Genomic DNA, 16300 nt, shown 5'->3' with positions numbered 1-16300 from the left:
TGCAGGGTGGGAAAAGACTGACGCCAGCAGCGAATACCGGCATTAGTGTGTGCGTGTTGTGTGTCCCAGCAGTAATAATCACCCGGATTAGAGCAGAGCCAAACCCCTGCAGGGGCAACTCGCCCCCCTTCCCTCCCTCTCTGCAACCCTGTCTGCCTCGCCCAGGCCTTATCCCCCACTTTTTTTTTGGGGGGGGGGGGGGGGGGGGGGGGGGGGGGGCTGGGAAGCGCAGCAGCCGGGACAGTTTTAGTTTGTCTGCGAGGTACGTAGACAGGACACTCTCACAGGTTCCCCTTTGTCCTCTCGCACACAATCAAATAAATTACAAAGCGTGAAACAAAAGAAGCCCCCGTTGACAGGGGAATCCTTTTCAGCACGCAGGGGGGTGCGCTGACATGGAAGTTGATACGACTGTCAATATGTCTGGATTAGTATTTATCAGCAGTATGGGAGCAAGCAACTGTATCTCATTGCCCCCCCACAAACTGTGGTAGCTCGAGGTGGGGTGCAGAGCCCCCCACTCACCACTGTTAAAATGCCAATCATAGTTTGCCTCTCAAGGGGTCCATTACCAAACAATCACATCATATTCTCACAGCTCCTTTATTTGTCATAACAATTGCTTGATTTGATTTGTCTCATATTTGTATGACTTTTTGTAGCGGTCTGATAAGATTGGAATTCATCCTCACTATTTAAAATGATGCCACCACACCCACAACACTTGATTTGAACCGCAGCACATATTTGGACCTTTTGTGCCACTCTAACATATTTTTTTTTTTAGGCTTCAGAGAAAACAAGCTATAGTGATAAATAACATTTCAACCTGATTGTCCAGGTGGTAAATGATCAACATAAGGACCATCAGGTTCAAAAGTTGCACTGATTCAATCACGGTAAACGCCACTTTTCAAACGCATTTGCGCTTACCTCAGATTCTTCTGCTTGCTCTCCTTCTTGTTGAGAACCCCTGGCACGCAGTTTGTCAGCTCGGTCCAGTCGGCGTGCAAGCCGCAGCTCCAGCCGGTGGAGAAGCGCGAGAAGAGCCATGTCTCCTTGCGGTTGGGCCGGTAGCAGGTACACTTCTTCTGGCCCGGCCGGCAGTCGCACGGCACCTCCAGGCGGACATTCTGCACCAGGTGGCGGCCGAACGTCGTCCCGCCAGTCTTCTGGATGTGCAGGAACACGATCACGTCCTCTCCCTTGATTTGGAAGTCGACCGTCCGCTCCAGGTCTCGCACCGGGAAGAAGTACTTCTTGACGTAGTGGGGGTCCGGCGTGGGGAAGATGTCCCCCTCGTCCTCCTCGGCGAAGTAGCCGTGCGGCGAGCCGAAATTGATGACCCCGGGCGCCACGTACTGATAGAGAATCAGCATAAAACACACGGATCCGACCACGATCAACAAGAATTTGCTGCTCCTCTCGACCATGTTCCTGCCCAGTTGCGGTGCCCGCAGTACGCTACCATTTCCCGGTGAGCGGGGCGCTCGGCTTCTTCATGCCCGCCACGGCGACCGCCGCTACGGCTACCAGAACCGCCGTCGCCGAGACTCGGTTCCCCGGGAATCAAGAGCGGCTCGCAACCCGTCGGCGAACTTGTCTCATCGTTCGCGGCGTGATGCGTGTGAAAGGCGCATTGTAAACTCCAGAAAAATAACCAAGGGAGGGGGGAAAAAAGCGGAGCCCACCCTCCCAGCCACCTCCTACTCCGACAGGCGAGCGACCCTCCCCAGGTTTACTTTACTTCGCTTGGCCGTCCGACACACACAAGCAGGCTTGCCGCATCACCATGGAGCTGCGGTCCCCGGATGAAGCGAGGACTCCCTCTGCTTTTTCAACCTCGCTCTCTCTCCACCCTCCGCCTCGCCCCCGCCCCATCTCTCTCTCTCTCTCTCTCTCTCTCTCTCTCGCTCTCTCTCTCTCTCTCTCTCTCTCTCTCTCTCTCTCTCTCTCTCTCTCTCTCTCTCTCTCTCTCTCTCTCTCTCTCTCTCTCTCTCTCATATATTTTATTGGTTCACAGGCAGACCGCCCATTTTTTTTTTACGTAGACAACCTGGAAAGACACCTTTAAAGCAAAATGACGCTTTTAAAAATGACACTTTAGGCGTTCTTGTCCGTTCTTACGTCCTTGTGGTCTTGTGATACTTCATTAGTCGGCCCACATACTATTCCAATTAAAAGTAGAAATAAACCAAGAAAGCACGAATGTTGTTTTGTCAGCTAGCTTAAACCAAGGATGCATGGAAACCTGTGAGGCTTGGCTAGATGCATTTTGTGCTGCTATCATAGAAATTGATCAGAGGAGAGTCAAGAAGTACCCGAACATTCCAATTTACAATGACAATCACATTCCTCGGAAGAACGTCCTTGTGTACGTTCTGAGGAAATGATAATTCTGAGTTTCCGTCACAAATCAAAATGGCGGTCAATTCGGTGAAAGGAAGCGCTCCGCTCATTGTAAAGCACTGGACTTTGGATTGTCATTTGATTTGTGAGGATTATTTTGACTTCCAAATGGTATGAGATGTCGTTTGACTGCTATAACAAACTGTGTTGTTTGTGTGATAGTCACAGGCAAAAGCCAGACCGTTTACTTTCACCAAGCATGTGCATTGTGTTGCATTGGAGAAGTATCAGAGATGTTCGGAATTGTCAATACCTTGCATGGCAAGTTCATGTGACCGTACTTAGGGGTGTGAATTGCCTAGTACCTGACGATTCGATTCGTATCACGATTCACAGGTCACGATTCGATTCGATACCGATTAATCCCGATACGAATTTATAAGTCGATTGTTGCGATTTTTTTTCATTCATATTTAGAAAATACTAATCAGTAAGCTTGTAGAGTGTAAGATTTATATGAAAATGTATTATTTATTTATCTGAAATTTCAGTCTTATCGAGCTTGTAATCTGTTTCATGTTTGAACAGCATTAAAATAAAATATTAAGGCTTAATGTTCCGTTCATAACATTCTTCCATGCTCAAGGTGTGAATCCTAACCCGAAGTCAGACGTTTTGTTGAATATTTTTCCATTAAAAATGGACGTTTAAAAATCGATTCACACACACACACACACACAAAAAAAAAAAAAGGCAAAGATGATAAGACGTTGAATCGGTAAGACTACCGAATGAACAATTCTGAGCTCTTTAAAAAATAAAAAATAAAAAAAAAATAAAAAATCGATTTTTTTTTTTAATTGAATCGATTCGAGAATCGCGCGATGTAATATCGCGATATATCGCCGAATCGATTTTTTTTTAACACCCCTAGTACTCTACGTTCTTTTTATTGAGAAATGCCCACTCACCTAAAACCTGCCTGCTCCTTTTGGGTGTTAGGTTGCCTTTGTCATTTGTTGCTCACTTTTTCCCAATTACGGTAATCAATACATTAAATTTCATGAATGACTGACTGAATAATGGAGTAATAGAAATAGAACAGAATAGAAATTTTGTTTCAATTTTTGTGTCGCAAAAGTCACTATACAGTATCCATCCATCCATCCATTTCCTTGACTGCTTATTCCTCACAAGGGTCGCGGGGGCTGCTGGCGCCTATCTCAGCTGGCTCTGGGCAGTAGGCAGGGGACACCCTGGACTGGTTGCCAGCCAATCGCAGGGCACACAGAGACGAACAACCATCCACACTCACACGCACACCTAGGGACAATTCGGAGCGCCCAATTAACCTGCCATGCATGTCTTTGGAATGTGGGAGGAGACCGGAGTACCCGGAGAAGACCCACGCGGGCACGGGGAGAACATGCAAACTCCACCCAGGAAGGTCGGAGCCTGGACTCGAACCGGAGACCTCAGAACTGGGAAGCGGACGTGCTAACCACTCGACTACCGTGCCGCCCCACTATACAGTACACTTCCGTTTTTCAATTTTGCTCCAGGTATCATCCAGACAGATGTGAGGCCATTAGTATTTGATAGCTTAGGCTTTGCAGTTTTTGTTAGCCAATCAGTCATCCCCTTGCCTATGGCTCTTCAAATGACATTGGAACAATAATAATAATAATAATGTATAAAGTTTATAACAATTTACTCTGCCACAGTACTCAGAAGTTATTTGAAATTAGACACAGTCCTTATGATATAAGGGGTACAAGTGTGTACAAAAAACCCAAAACAAGAACAAATATTAAGCAAAGGTGTGTATCTGTAAAAGGTGTTGATCTGTGGAATCATTTGGAAATTGCTCTGAAAAATTGTGATTCAATGCTGGAGTTTAAAAAAATGTTTAAAAGTAAAGTTAAAAAAAATTATCTATGTCAAGCCAGTATATGAAAAATGTACATGTGAGTATGTGTAAGTGATCTAGATAGGTATTATGGTATATGTTTAGTAAATTTATGTATATATGTTTTTGGTAAATGTGAATAGGTTAAGTGCACTTGTGTGTATATACATATATATATATATATAACTTGGGTTATATATATCATTTATTATTTTATTATTATTATTTTTAATAATCAGTAAATGAAAATTTTATTAATAATGAAATAAGTTTAAATATATTTAGTAAAAGGGGTAGGACTAGATAAGTTTTTAACTTCTTCCTACTCCCTTTTGAACATGTAAGTTATGATTAATTGAATGATTATGTTATTGGGATTTTCTTCTATTTTGATTGTTGTTGTTTTTTGTTTTATCTCTGCTGTTCATTTGTTTATATGTTCAAAAAATAATAATAAAAGGAAAAAAAAAAAAAAAAAAAAAAAAAAACAGCGTTGTAAAACTGCCACCGAGCAAGAAGTTTTTCTCCCCCTGTCTGCACTTCAGCTCCGGTTTGAGAAGCTTAATGACTGTCACACTGCTCCAAAGTAGTACAATTTACGCGAGTTTCTCGAAATAGGATCTGTTCTTGACAAACCACATACAGAAGGCCTGATTCTTAACACTAATGATGAAAACTTTTAGAGCAGGCGGTCACACAAAGCCAGACAAAGTCTATCAGAATCAATAAACGCTCACTTCAGAGGATTGTTAAAAGGGTTCGGGTTGCTTAAAAGCTTCAAGCCAAAAAATATGATTCCACTATCACTTCTCCATCATTTTCAAAACAACCCTCAGTACTCGTGGTTCAGTGACGCAGGGAACACAAAGTGTGGCTACAGTAGAAATGTCGCCTACTCAATAGTAAAACAACACACGATGTTCATATCTTGTATATGAGCATACAAATGGCAAAAACAAGAGGCGTTAATGGAAGTAATTCATACCAATCATTTAGCTATCCTCGAGTCTCCAGCAGTAGGGATGTAACGAAACAAACATCACCTTACGATATTATCACGATATGAAGGTCACGTTGGCGATATTTAAAAAAGATCACAATATTGTAAAAAAGAGTGCTCATACTAAAAAAAAGCACAATATTGTGGTTTTATACATAACAGCAATACATATAAACCACCTACAATCTCTAATAATATTGAGGCACTTGAGGGTTGAAGTGTGGAGCAGAAATTTGTCAGCAAAGAAAACATTTTAAGAATTAAAGAAAAAAAACCCAGCAAATTATTTGCTGAAAAGCAATTGATGGCTCACCAGAAAAAAAATAAATAAAAAAAAAATACCATAAAAATTCTGCAAATAAGTAAATCCACGGGTGCCAAACCCGCAAGTATGTGCGAGTCCACTACATACAGAAAATACCACTCCCTCTCATGGCATATTATTTATTTGAAGTTTCATTTATTGTTTCTCTTAAAAGTTTAGTCATTGTCAATTTTAGATAATCTTCCACTATAAAAAATAAGTGATAGTATTTTTTAACTTTCTTTATTTAATGATGTACTTGTCTGCAGCCCATCCCAATAACACTACTGTAAATCCAAGCCCCCCAACCAGTCATTGATTTAATGGACAACAATGGGAATTGCGCACCATGTTGGGCCTTTTCGTGAAACTTTGCCCACCCAAGGCTTGCCAAAAACATTTACATTTTAGACGGCCCTTATCCTATGTAACTACCCTAATTTGCCAGTACCCGGATATGGGAAATCCAGGTCTAGAAAGTAAAAACTGCCACAGTTTGGTGTTAGCTACAGGGGCTTGTACTAAACCGGCAGGTAAACGAGGTCATTACAGAAGCACCTGTGGCTACAGCCAAACTCTGGCAGGGTTTTTACTTTATTGACCTGGTTTTCACATCTCTGCCAGATCCCCAATGTGGCCAGGGTTGTGAGGGCCCTTTATAGTGCATTTCATTTGGAGTTTATAATTCAGTGATTTTTTTTTTCCACCATATAAAGCTCATGCATCATTAGTGGTTCCCGCACAGTTTGTTAAGCCCTTCTCCAGACTATTCCGACCCGATCAAACAGCCGTGTCTCGAGGTGATCTGGACTAATTCGCACTTTTCTTCACACTTGCTTTACAGCGAAGCAGCATCTGCCTGTCACAGCCGCTGTTAAACACACTCACGATTACAACTTTGTACCTCGCCCCTGGCATCACCAAAGACTTTCCTTTCTCGCTGTGATGGGAAGACAGAGAAGAAGTGGCTCCGAATATTAAGTGTGTGGGTGTTGTTTTCTGTTCGTGTGAGCTCGTTTGTACTTTGTTCACCGCCATGCGTTGTGCCATAATGAGGCGTGTTTCTTAAAGAAGACGGATGTCACGGGGTGCTTCGCCCTCTGGCTCCACTGGAGAGAAATGGCAGTTAGTGTATCATCAGTAGCAGTTTATTATTGCCTCTGCATAATGATATTTTTCATCCGTTTTGCGGCGGATTTGGAATGCAGTGTATCTTCTGCCTGTTTTTGCTATATTTACACATGCTATCTGTCTCCGTTTGCGCTTTTACAAGCAGTATTTCAAATGAAGGAAAAGCATGATAATCGTTTAGTAGATTAATTTGATGGTGTGGAATTGATTAATCGTGTCTTGAAGCAACTAAGGCAAAAGGAAGCGCTTGGCTGCAACCGCTGATGCCATCACTACTCGTTTGCTGTCTCCTTTAAATAGTACAGTGGCGCCTTGAGATAAAAGTTGAATTTGTTCTCTTACCAACCTTGTATCTCAAATCATCTTTCTCTATTGAAATCAATGGAAATGCCATTAACTCTTTTACTGCCACACGCTATGCAAAAAACAGTAGTGCCAGACGATTTCGAGCATTTTAACTCACCTTTCAAGGCAATCAGAAATTTGTGTGCTGTGGGTACCACATGAAAGATCGCGTCCCATTCTTTAACTAAAAAAAAAAAAAATGCTTCTACCTTATGCTGTTCTTTTGTAATCACCATTTGAAAATAAGTAAATTGAGAAAATAGAAAAATAAGGAGAAAACAAGATCTTTGTGAAAAGATACATTTTGTGCACAACAGTGACTTTGACACTAATATTTTTTTTGTTTAGTGATGCTCTGAAGTACATTTAATGTGACAAAGGCTTTGATCATTCACGTCCTTGAAAACTATTCTATTTCATCGAGTTGGTCATGTTTCATTTGATACAGCTTGAGCCCATTGAAAAGAGACACAATGCTGCCATCTGCTGGCCATAGTTAGTGGGTGTTTTTGATTCCACAACCCACTGGCCAGGCAGCGCTGCACTTAGACTTGCACCGCCCATTGATTAAAACAAAAACAAAAACAAAAAAAAACATAGTTGTCATCAAGTAACGTTTATGGCGGCATACATCGTGATTTTAGTAATCGTTGTTAAATGTTTTTGACAGTAAAGGAGTTAATCTGTTCCAGTGTCCAGAAAAACATTTTTATCGTGCTTTTTAATAAGAAAAGTAACACTCTATTATAGTTTTTGTTTTCTAAAAACATCGTAATGACATCAAGAGAATGTAAAAAATAAATAAAAATATATATATTTCTTCTTTCTCAGCCCCTCAGTATGGCAGTAATATTAGATGTTCTTTGCAGAAGATAAAGAATTTATGCTGTGAGTATTGTTATATTGCTGTTTCATTAGCAAGTTGCAATTGAGATAGAGACTGGAATAGTCACAGAAAGGCACAGGAGTGGATGTTCATGGAAATTTTATTGGATCAACACCGAATTTGCACAAAAAGGAATGTAACAGTGAACAGTTAGACATCAATATTTAAAGAAGGTCAAATAAAGTTCACCTGGTAAGGTTATAGTGCACTTTGGGTTCACCCTGACATTTTACTTGAAAGCCAATAAATAAACTATGTTGAAGCACTTTAAAATAATCATGAACTGTATCAGTAGTAGATTATAGTCATGTAAAAAGTATATAAACAGTTTTGCATATGATTTTAACATTCACGTTTGAACTTTTTTCCCAGCTTGGAAGCTCCTCGGTGGCACCGCTTATGTTTGTTCTCCATAAACAAACGAAGGTTACGTCAAAAGAATTAGCAATCTGTTTTCATCACAAAGTCCCCCCTGAAATTGAAATTCCCAGAACCCTCACTGCCGGTTCAGACGTAAATATTTTCTTTGGATGTGCCTAGAGGACTGTGTGTGCGTGTGTGTGTGTTGGGGCGGGGGGGTGTACATGTACATTCCACAATTTGTTCCTTTTTTCACTTTTTCCACTTCTTTTGTTAGTGTTGATGTCGTAAGTTTGAATGTTACTCTCGGTGTCTCATCCCAGTTTGTTTGCAAGTGCTTAAACCCGAGTCAAAAACCTTCTTTACAGTAATATATTCTTATGTGGCCCCACTAATTTAAAAACGCGGTATTCTGATTGGTATTGTGTTTGTGGAATATGAATTAAGCAGCAAAATCCACCTGTTTTTATCGATTTCAGGGGGCGGCCATTTTGCCACTTGTCGACTGAAAATGACACCACAGTGCCTCAGGGCTTATGCTGCATTCGAGGATGGTCGGAAGTCGGATATATCCCAGTTGTTATTTCCCAGTTCCGACCTGAAAGCGTCTGAGGTGAAAGTAAACAACCAAAATGGCGGATAGTGATAAATGGTCCTCAAAACTTATTTTGACCTGCAGCAAACTTACCTTCTCGCAATTTTGCTTCATTTATTGTTTTTATCTTATTTCATAAGCTTTCCATACGGTTCAGTAGTTCACCGTATAATTTCATGCAGGGAGATAGCGGCATACTGTCACGTACAATTGTGTTACACGGAGTTGTGTCAAAAATTTATGAATGAAGAAAGCTATCTAGTTTTATCAGAGTGACGTCACATTGTAGTCTGTCGGTGAAGTCGGGGTCCTTTTTTTCCCCCCCGACTTCGCAAGTGGAATTTCCGAGGTCAAGGGGGCGTTCCCGTACACACTTCCTGGTTTGAACTCAGAAAAGTCCGACTTCGACTATCCTCGAATGCAGCATTAGCTTGTGAATGTCACATGACCAAACCAGGAGCACAGGTGAGCTGTGATTGGTCGTTAACTAATTTTTGACTTCTCAACCCCTTTAAGTCATCAATGAAGTACTTTTATGATTGCATCTGTCTAAAATGAAGCATTTTTGCAAAAATTGACAAGCTTTAAAAGTTAATTGTAATTAACTAAATGTAATAAATACATTAAAAATCATGAAAAATCCAAAACTATTATGACTTTGGGTCTGCTAAAGATTTTTACAACTTTGGGAGTCTGTTTGCATCTAAAAAGATGATTTTGATTTTTATTCTTCTCTCTCAATTTTTTTTAATTTTTATAAGTCCAAGTTGATGCAAATCATTCCATTTGGACTTCTTGACTTTTTCACCCACCCATTTATGTTACATTTGAACTGCGCACACCAAAGTTCATTGCAAAATCATCCCCTCAGGGGCGACCCGTCCCCCTCCTTTCATTTGTGTAACGTTGCCCCAGAACATTCCTCCGTGTTTGTGTAGCCGTAGTGTACTTTTCCCTCCTGCCTTGTTATTTTTCAAGTGACAAAGTGACCTTTGAACTTGTTCCTGCCAGAGGACATATGTTTTCATCGGGCGTGTCGGCTTTTACATTTAATTCTCTCTCACGCAGACATGAGGGATTAAAAACCCATCGGCCAGCGGCCACCGGGGAATTGGATTATCATGTGTTGTTAATGATTAAGGTGGCTCTGTATTTAAAATGCAGCACTGTTTACTGTTGGCTGGCTGCTGAGGCGCCATTGATTTGCGGGGATTATGCAGGCTTGATGAATTCGTTGTCAAAATGTTTCTGATGTAAAATTGGCATTCAAAGATCATAGTTGGGCAACTATAACAAATACCTGCATGCAGAGCAACTTTAAAGGGGGCATATTATGGAAAAGTGATTTTTTATTTTTTTTTAAAGGGGATTACAGTATAATAGCAAATTGACTTTTTCATGTTTATATTCATGTGGTTGGGTCTCTGGAGTACCTGTCCACCTCTTCATGGGGGGAATAAACAGCAAAATGCAATGAATTCACAGTTCAACAGTCGCACATATAAGCATGTTTTTGAATTTTTGTAAAAAAAAAAAATATATGTATGTATGTATGTATGTATGTATGTATGTATGTATATATATATATATATATATATAATTATATTAGATTATTATATTATATTATATTTTACATATATATTAGGGGTGTCAGGCGATTCAAATTTTGACGCGCAATTGATCACATTACTTCAATAATTAACACACGAATAATTACAAATTTTATACCTGTTATGTACACTATGTACACTAAAAAGTTTTCATATTCTTGTTAACGTAAAAGTGTGTGTGTGTGTGTTGAAATAGAATTATGGCTGCATCTTTTAGTCATTACAGTAATTTCATAAGAATTCATATAAATGAGTTAAAATTAAAAAGATGTACTGTAACGAGTGTGATATTGATTTGTGTTGTCATTTTTCTGCCACTAGATGGCATAATTACATTTGTAAGACACTGGTGACAGCGCATTATTCTTTTCATATTAAGAGCTATCTAATTTTTAACCATGAAGTAACTTGTGAAATTGTGTACATTTTAAAAATTGTAAAATACAGCTTCACCCCAGTCTTCACAAATATATGCATTATTATTCAATTTATTACTGCTAAATTTTGACGTGGACATGTCTGCTGTGTTGCGACTGGACGCACCATATATATATATATGGTTTAATAAAAAGAAAAGAATAAAAATATATGACTGTGATAAGTAATCAAATAAATGTGGGAAATGCATGTGGCATTACGTAGTGCTCCATATCAATTTTCTTTGTCATCATTTGCCTGGGGAGCTGCAAGCTGCTACAATCGCAAGCAGATTCGAATAACCAAAGCTCTTTGTTTGAGCAGCTTGGTGCAATCTGATCTCACCGCTCCTTGGACGACGAAGACGGGCTAATGGAAGTAACCTCACATTCTCTTTCTTGCCTGTCCGCTTTCTTCTTTCTCCCTTTTAATTTTCACCTTCCATCTTTGCTGTCCATTGGAGGCCTCGAGGCATCAGGTTCTACCGCAGCGAAATCCACGCCTGCCAGTCCAAGAAAGCATCATAATTACGGGTCTGTTGTGGCTTCTGCCTCGGAATTTGAGCTTTTTGTCTCATCCCACCACCCTTTTCTGCCCTCCAGCTCAACTTCCGCCTCATGTCACTCGCACCCTATTGGCGTGACTTGTTGGAAAATACAATATTGTTCCATTGATAGTGCTGGGATCTGACTTGACGGCTGCCTCCCTGCCATTATAGTAGATGGCAGATTGTCACAGGAGCTCGTGTTTCATGAGAGCGACTGATGTGAGGCGAGATAAAGTGCATCTTAAACATGGGATTTACTCCAAGGTAACCTTAGAGGAATGTTCATTTCCAAGTGCGGTGCATCTTCGTGATCAATTTCAAGACCGAGCAATTTGCTTACATTTGTGTGTGCATTTATGTTTCAGATCCACATATCATATATATATATATATATATATATATATATATATATATATATATATATATATATATATATATATACATATATATATATATATATATTAGGGGTGTGAATTGCCTAGTACCTGACGATTCGATTCGTATCACGATTCACAGGTCACAATTCGATTCGATACCGATTAATCCCGATACGAATTTATAAGTCGATTGTTGCGATTTTTTTTCATTCAAATTTAGAAAATACTAATCAGTAAGCTTGTAGAGTGTAAGATTTATATGAAAATGTATTATTTATTTATCTGAAATTTCAGTCTTATAGAGCTTGTAATCTGTTTCATGTTTGAACAGCATTAAAATAAAATATTAAGGCTTAATGTTCCGTTCATATAACATTCTTCCATGCTCAATGTGTGAATCCTAACCCGAAGTCAGACGTTTTGTTGAATATTTTTCCATTAAAAATGGACGTTTAAAAATCGATTCACACACACAAGAAAAAAAGAAAAAAAAAAAGGCAAAGATGATAAGACGTTGAATCGGTAACACTACCGAATGAACAATTCTGAGCTCTTAAAAAAAAACAAAAAAAAAAAAAACGATTTTTTTTTTTATTGAATCGATTCGAGAATCGCGCGATGTAGTATCGCGATATATCGCCGAATCGATTTTTTAAAACACCCCTAATATATATATATATATATATATATATATATATATATATATATATATATATATATATATACGGCATATTTATATATATATATATATATATATATATATACATATATACATATACATATACATATACATATATACATATACATATACATATACATATACATATACATATTTATATATCACGGTATCCATCACTGTACATTGGCCACCGTTAAAAATAACCAAATTGGGGCCTTTTACCAACAAAGTGGACACTGACAAGAAATACAAAAAACTTCAAGAAATATAACAAGAAATACTACACTCAAATTGGACAATTACTAAAAAAAAAGTTATTTAGACATTGACCCCAAAAATATGTTCATATATGGCAATTGCCAACAAATTATGCTCATGTTGGACACTAACCAAATAGTGTCATTCATATTGGATTCTTATCATCATATTATGCTCATATTGAGTATTTTAAACAATAAATTCTGCTCAGATTTTGGACTTTTATCAACATGGTGGAAATTTTTACCAACAATGTATATTGATATTGGACACTATAACCAATAAATTACCGTACGTCCATGTTGGACACTTTAACCAACATTTTTTGCTCATATTGGGCACGTTTTACCAACAAAAGATGTTCATATTTGACACTTTTCCACGTTGAATGTTCTGCCATAACCAAGTTTTTAGATTTTTTGTGTTCTTAGGCCACTTGGGCTGATGGATAGCCGTATTTGACTAATCTATCTCTTTAATGTATTGTTTTGTCAGCAAGTTTCAAGCTTCTGTTCCGTCATTTTTCTTGAGGTATATCCACTCGGATGTGTTTGTATTAAAAAGAAAAATCCATAATTCAATTTGTAAGTACCTCAACAAGTTTGTGCATGTCCGTGCTCCTTTGGTTGCTCAAATAGTGATGGTAAAGCAGTCGACGAGATTGTCTGAGAAAGTTTCTTATTGTTTTGTTTTAGAAAGCCACACAAGAATGACCAAATGCACACAGTAAGCATTATTCTTTGTGGGATTTATTGTTTTGTCTTGGCAAAAGTCCCAACGTTTTTTTTTTCTCTCAGAAATATGACCATGTCTGTGATAGATGGAGTCCACATAAGTGCGGTCTCCATTCATGAATGTTTATTTGGAACACTCATCTGCGCAGCAAAACCAGAAGCAGATGGACAAAAAAACAATTCAGAAACGATATCTCTCAATTTTGACTCGATAATAAAAGACTGAATCCTGGAATCCCCTCTCCGCCCCCTCCGCTTTACTCCTCTGCTTCCTAAGTATAAGCAGATTAAAGTTAATGATCTAAAGTGAATTAGATATTTAATCATCTTATCATCTTAGTTTAGTCAGGTCATAACTCTGCGCTGATGTGAAATCCCATCTGTTTGAACGCCGACGTACAATAAGCTCCATTCGAAAGTCGACTTATGCACCCTCGGAAAGTTCTCCATCAATTTGGAGATTGAGATATTAAATTCACCCCGTTTAGTATTATTATTATTACTATATATTAAAAAAAAAATCTTCTCTCTGCTCTCAGATTCAGAGTCAATCTGTTTATGTAATAAATGTCAAATTAAAGAGAGGAAAAAATATCCCTACACTGATTCATCTCATTTCTTTGCTGCATTCTAAAACTCTTCATCACGTCCCCTCAACTTGAAAACGAGGCGAGTAGAAAGCACTTTAATTTTCCGTGCACACATCACGCACGCGCACACCCTCAAACGCACTCAAACGCCTCTGGTTCTGGTTAAAGGTGTCCTATTTAGTCGCCGCTCCGTTCTTATTTCGCTTCTCATCTCGCTAAATGAATGACAATCTATTTCGAGCCATCTCGCCCACTTTGAGGCCCTCCGCTTCGGTCAGGTGTATCATTGTGTTCACATTTTCCAGAAAAGCTCTTGTACAAAAAAAAGAAAAGAAAATTGGCTGCCTGTCGCACATCTCAGTCCTTCCAATTTGCCGTGACCGTCTACCGTGGGCTGACAGGGTTGGCGGCAATGATGGCGGAGCGGAGACGACGGGTGATGACGGGTGACGCATGGGCGATGTCACGACCAAGAGATCGGAGTTGCTGGTCTGCTAACAGTTGGGATGCAACGATATCCAAATATTATGATACGATATTATCACGATATGAAGCTCACGATACTATAATAATCACAATATTGTAGAGAGGTTGGCAATTTTTAAAAAAGATCACAATGTTGTAAAAAAAATGAGCTCATACTAAAAAAAAAGCACAATATTGTGCTTTTGTACATAACAGCAATACATATAAAGAACCTCCAATCTCTAATAACATTTATTATTGAGGCACTCACCTAATGCAAGCACACATTGAGTTTCCCCATTGACTCGTTTCACAAGCATATTGTGATCCCCTTCATCTGACAATTAGTGATTTTAATCATAGAAGGGCTAAAACATCCCTAATGAAAAGTAAACTGCACAAAAAATATAGCCACCAGATGGTGCTAGAACTACACAAATGTTAATCAACCTGACTCTTTTTTTTTTTTTTTTTTTTTTTTTTTTTTTTTTTTTAACAGATGCGTGGCTTTTAAATATCGGAAACATGACGACGACGATATTGTGGCAGTTTTAATTTCACCATATCACGATATTGCCATTATCTTTACATCCCTAGCTAACAGCTGGTGATGTTTTTTTTTTGTTTTTTTTTTGTTGTTTTTTAAATCAATTTCTGTTGTCAATACATCTATTTACCTGTACAACTTTGGCGGCAATCTTATTTGTGTAGTTTTACAGCAACCAGAAAATTTGGTGGATTGAAGTATTTTAATTTTGAGAATATTTAACGTAATCTCATTTCGACCTAAGCAAATTTTGAGGAGTCTTATTTTTACTTGTACAACTTTTATGAGACTTGCAGTAGTCCCACTTCAATCAGCACAGTCTGGGGTTGTGATTCCAGCAATCGACTTTTTACCAGCACAACCATAGGTGAATCTAAAATCTTATTTCAGACTGTGCTACATTTGTAGGAATCATGGTTTGGTATGGTTTTGGGGTGAATTTACAATAATCGTACTTTTAACTGAAAAATTTGAGGGCAATTGACAGCATTTTAACATTTGGGGGAACGTGATTTATTTAAAATTTTAACTAGTGCAGCTTTCGGAGGATTTATGGTGGCCTTTTTGAAATTTATGTATTTATTTTTTTACCTGCAGAACATTTCGGGGATTTAGGGTTGTTTTGTTTTAACTGGTGCAATTACATTGGGATTTAAAGCAATCTGAGTTCACTAAGCACAACCTTTGGACGACATGTTGTTATTTATTTTAACCTCTGCAAAACATTTCGGGTAACTACAGTAATCTTATTTTTACTAACATAACTTTATAATTAAAATGCACAGCAATAAGTTTAGTACTTGTACTATGAAATCTGTATTCATTTTGACAGTCCCTATTTATCATGTACCACCATTGTAACCTTCCTGCCTCAAAGGAAATAATTGCACTGAATTGTTTTTTTGTTTTTTTTTAATACAGTGAGAAAAGGAAGGTGTCAAGACCGTGTTCTAATTTTAGTATTGTGTGTGCACACACGTGTATCTACAGTCTCGAAAAGATCACATTATTAAACAGTAAGAAGCTACACTTTTTCATTAAAGCAATTGGGAAATAATCAAAATGCTGATGCCCCCGTTGATGAAGCTAATGAACCTCTTTATTTCCACTGAGGAAACTTCATTTCATAACGAGATTAGCTTGGTATTTGCTATCTTGCCGGGGTGGAGTGTGAGGTTCGGCATTAGGTTCCTGTAA

At 38.6% G+C, this 16300-nt stretch overlaps 1 protein-coding gene and 1 long non-coding RNA gene across 4 annotated transcripts in view; one reads left to right on the top strand and one right to left on the bottom strand.

Moving 5' to 3' along the window:
• hs6st1a (heparan sulfate 6-O-sulfotransferase 1a) overlaps nt 1–1830 on the bottom strand; it is a 78414-nt gene extending 76584 nt beyond the window's left edge. For both annotated transcript variants that reach the window (XM_077538295.1, XM_077538296.1), the window contains exon 1: nt 934–1830. In XM_077538295.1, the coding sequence (XP_077394421.1) occupies nt 934–1433 (500 nt within the window). In that variant the 5' untranslated portion in view covers nt 1434–1830. The remainder of the gene's footprint in view (nt 1–933) is intronic.
• LOC144031301 (uncharacterized) overlaps nt 1–16300 on the top strand; it is a 169324-nt gene that overhangs the window by 82031 nt on the left and 70993 nt on the right. The gene's annotated exons all lie outside the window — the stretch shown is intronic.

This window comes from Festucalex cinctus, chromosome 12 (genome assembly GCF_051991245.1).
Source record: "Festucalex cinctus isolate MCC-2025b chromosome 12, RoL_Fcin_1.0, whole genome shotgun sequence".
NCBI classification, from domain to species: domain Eukaryota; kingdom Metazoa; phylum Chordata; class Actinopteri; order Syngnathiformes; family Syngnathidae; genus Festucalex; species Festucalex cinctus.
The sequence above is the reverse complement of the archived record's forward strand: the minus strand, read 5'-3'. Positions and strand labels throughout refer to the sequence as shown.